This window comes from Pieris napi, chromosome 21, assembly GCF_905475465.1.
Source record: "Pieris napi chromosome 21, ilPieNapi1.2, whole genome shotgun sequence".
Lineage (NCBI taxonomy): Eukaryota > Metazoa > Arthropoda > Insecta > Lepidoptera > Pieridae > Pieris > Pieris napi.
In genome coordinates, this window is record NC_062254.1 from 724,221 (window position 1) to 728,167 (window position 3,947).

Consider the following 3,947-nt stretch of genomic DNA (forward strand, 5'->3'; position numbering starts at 1 on the left):
TTCTTGTATTATTAATCAGACAAAAAATATTTTATAATAAAAGTGTTTTAAAAGTTATTTGGCTAATTGTCGCCTTTCTTTCTATGAAACATTAATTACATAAGTTCGAATAAAGTTAAATAACACCACTAAAATAATGTGATATAATTTATTAAGTCATAATTTCTAAACCTATTATATACAAAATAAATACTTAACACTAATATTGCACAATGGAGTGATTTTATAACAATAACAACACTAACAGGCGGGGAAAGAAATTTTTCAATTCTAGCTTGAATGAGACCATGAAACTTTAGTTAAAATCTACTTCTGCACGTTGGAGAAAAACTGTTTACTTTTCTTATTAAACGACTGAGACGGCAATACATCCTCCATATCGCCCTCCTTGTCTTGATGTGCTGTCATATGTCTCGTCAAATGGTGTCGTTCACGAAAACTTTCATTACAAACAGGACACTTAAGCTTTTCCTCCCGCTTCCTCCTATTGGGGTCGACGGCTGACTCGCTCTTGTGATGTGTTCGCATATGATACACAAGATCTGACGTCATTCGAAAACTTATATTGCATTTGGCACACACATTTTGTGCGGGCAAAGAGAAAGCTGCCAGAGTTGACGGCAATAACGTACTTAATATTGCAGCCGCAGGGTTGGCTATGAGTGGGTTGACAGGCTCACGCTGAGGCGTTTGAAACTTCATGAAATCTGCATTTGTCTGTTGAAAATTCTGAACTCCAAAAGGATATGATGACCCGCCAGGGAGATAGGGAAGCTCTGGTCTAAACGGCAGGAAATTCATTTTATTTGGTGACACCGGCACTTTTGTGTTAGACTTTGCTTGATAGTCAATGGTTTTTATTGGAACTGTGGAGCGTTGTACATGAGCCGATTCGGAGTAACTAGGTGACGTCAATTGTATGTTGTGGGCCTTGAAGAAGTTTTGTCCATTTAACAAATGAGCAGGTGTTAGAAGATTATTAAACCCCGATTTGTTGAAACTATTTACTGGAGGTGATGTCGCAAGTGGTGGACTTATAGAATTCTGGTAAAGCAGATTGTCGGGGCTAACAGATGGGTTCGGAATAGGTGATCGAAGTCCAAAATTTGACACTTTGGTGAATGCACTTTTTGGAGAAACTTCTGGTTGCTTCGCGAAAAATCTATTTTCATATCTAGCTCTAGTCTGCACGCTTATAAGAGTCGGATCGTCAAATATTTTATTTTTGTATTCAGGCAAAAATTTAGGTGGTCTTGCTGCGCTATCATTTGAGTTCGGGCGACTTCGTGACTTATCAGAAGACTCAGAATCACTACCATATGTGGTCTTACTTGGAAATTCGTCGGTGCCAACGTCGATGTTTCCATCGGAGCCGAAACCAGGAGACATGTTGTTATTTATGCGGGCTCTGTCATCGTCGTCCTTTGAGTCCAAAGTATTGTCGTTGGAGTAATCGCTGTGTTTATACATCTCTGACAGTCGCTGCGAAGACTGTTCCCATTCCTCAGTCTTAAAGATCTGCTTTGACACTCTTAATTGCTTTTCAGGGGGTAGTTGTCGCGGTTTCTCGTCGGGCATCATGAGAAAGGCCACATCAAAAGACCGTTTGGATGTCTTGCCTGGAGTTATCACTGTAGACTGCATATCAGATTTCACTTGTGATGTTCTTGCACTCTCGATATTAAGATTGGATTCTTTAGAATTCGGAGATTGCTCTTTATAGCTTTGATAATTGTTTTGAATGTCCATTGTCATTGTTTCTTCATTTAATATATCACACTTTGAACGAAAACTTTTTCACTTATATCGATGTATTTAGCTAGAGACGCGTGCGTCTCACTCGATAGATATTTACGAAATGCGAGCGTATATCGAGGGTGAAAAATACGCGAACGGGGCGCGAACTACCCTTTACTTACTGCTTGAAAGTTTGAAGGCGGAGCTTAGCGACCAATGGGAATACGGCAAAGGCGTGTTCGAAAGCGTTGGTCCAATAGAAGGCTGGCAACCATAGTGAGCGTGAGGTCTAGCAGAGGTTTAAGATAAAATTGCTCCGAATTGAGCGGATTGAACAGTGGTAGGGTCAGCTTGACAAAGACAGTATGATGTCGAGAGTTGAAAGCCGATTTCGCATCTGTATCTCCTTAGTATCTATAAGAGTATTTCTGAGGGTAAATTTGTAAATGGAGACACAAATTGTTGTAGAAGATTTTAATAACTTTTAAAATGAATTTTAAGAAACGGTCACTTTCCAATTTAATTTTTTCGTTTGACTGAAGTTATTTTTATTATTCGTCCTATATGTGTATTTCGTATGTATATATTCTTGTTTTTGTTATTAGAGAGCGATTAATCTAAAAACTTTGACCACAATACGACAATAAAACTAAAATATAAGACAGTAAAAGTTACTTTGATCATTATCCTCTGTTTATCTCACAAAACACGGTGCTGGAAAAAACTCTGACTATTATGATTGCAATAAATATGTTTTATATGTGGCATAAAAAAAGATATCCTCGGCCTAACCCCCGAGTGTATGGATGAGATTGCGAATAATGCTATTAACACAGACGCTTCTTCTCAAATTGATATCCTAGGCAAACATGCCAAGCAATAATACACTCTACCATTAAGACAGCAAGATTGCAAATCGCGTGATTAACGTAGATTCCCGTGGATGTGTCGATGTAAAAGAAAATTGTACTTTATCGAAACCAAAGAAAGTTCAATCTCGCTTGCAGGTTTTAGTTAATATAAATGAAAGAAGTCTCGAATGAGGTCTGTTCGGTAGTGGGTAACGATAATAAGATGGGCGCAGACGTTAAAGGAAAGCAATTTATCAGATTTTTTTGCCATTTTTGGTCATTCTTTCTCGCGCTATGAAATCTGTTCCATTTATTTTCATTAGCATTTGGTAATGAGATTCCTTTTTGATTTAATGAGTTAAATATCCATATTATGTTGATAAATAGATAAAAATTATTTCAAAATTTATCATTCGCTTGAACGCTTAGACCCAAAAAGTCGTCGGCGTGTGTCAGGCACAGGAGGCTGATCACCTACTTGCCTATTAGATAAACAAATAATCATGAACCAGATACAGAAATCTGAGGTCCAGACCTAAATAGGTCGTTGCGTCACTGTTTTTTTTATTCAAAATTCAGCTAGGTATGTGTGAAGTGAATGTCAAAGCCATTTACTTACTTAGGAAACATACATACAAACTGTAATATCAAAATATTTGACTGCCAATTATATCTATCCTCGCAACGTAAAAAAAAGTTGATAAAAGTAATTTAGAATAATTTAAGCGACATCCTACTTCACAACATTAATGCAATAAAAGGTATATTGTATTTTCAGAAGTGAATACCCATATCTCAAAATTTACTAAACTGATTTTGATGAAACATTGGAATGAAAGTTGAAAAATACTCCATAAATAATGATCGTCAAATTTGTGGCAAAAACGAAACTTAGACGTGCTTGAGCTTAGATCATTCGCTGTTAACTTAAAATCGGTTAACTCTTAAAATCTCTTAAATTCTTCTATTGCTATTTACATGACATAATGACTTCATGACACATGAAGATACTAGCAGTGTTAGTGCAATGTGTATAATAAACTTTCTATTATAATTATTCCGTATATATCCGCACACCAAAATTTAAGACACTAATCAGATTTGCCGATAAGTAATAGTAGGCACGTGATTTGTCTCGAGTCACGTGTTGGGGGCGCTAATTGTTTATAATACTGAGTTATTGCGTATCCGATACTACAATTTTGGTTATAAGCTGATATGGTTGATTGGCAAACATTTTAATTTGGTTGATTCAAGCGGCGGATGCATAGGCATCTCCTGGACTGGCGTGCCCTCAGATAGGCCGCAACTCACTTAACATCAGGTGGGATTGTACCCGTAACCCGGTACAAAAAACCA

The 3,947-nt window shown here is 37.1% G+C and overlaps 1 protein-coding gene across 1 annotated transcript; it reads right to left on the minus strand.

Moving 5' to 3' along the window:
• Positions 1-204: 204 nt before the first annotated feature.
• On the minus strand, positions 205-1,836 carry LOC125060370. Its single transcript, XM_047665245.1, has one exon. It carries the CDS (start codon positions 1,753-1,755, stop codon positions 307-309), a length of 1,449 nt encoding a protein of 482 aa, XP_047521201.1. The 5' UTR covers positions 1,756-1,836; the 3' UTR covers positions 205-306.
• Between the last annotated feature and the right edge of the window lie 2,111 nt (positions 1,837-3,947).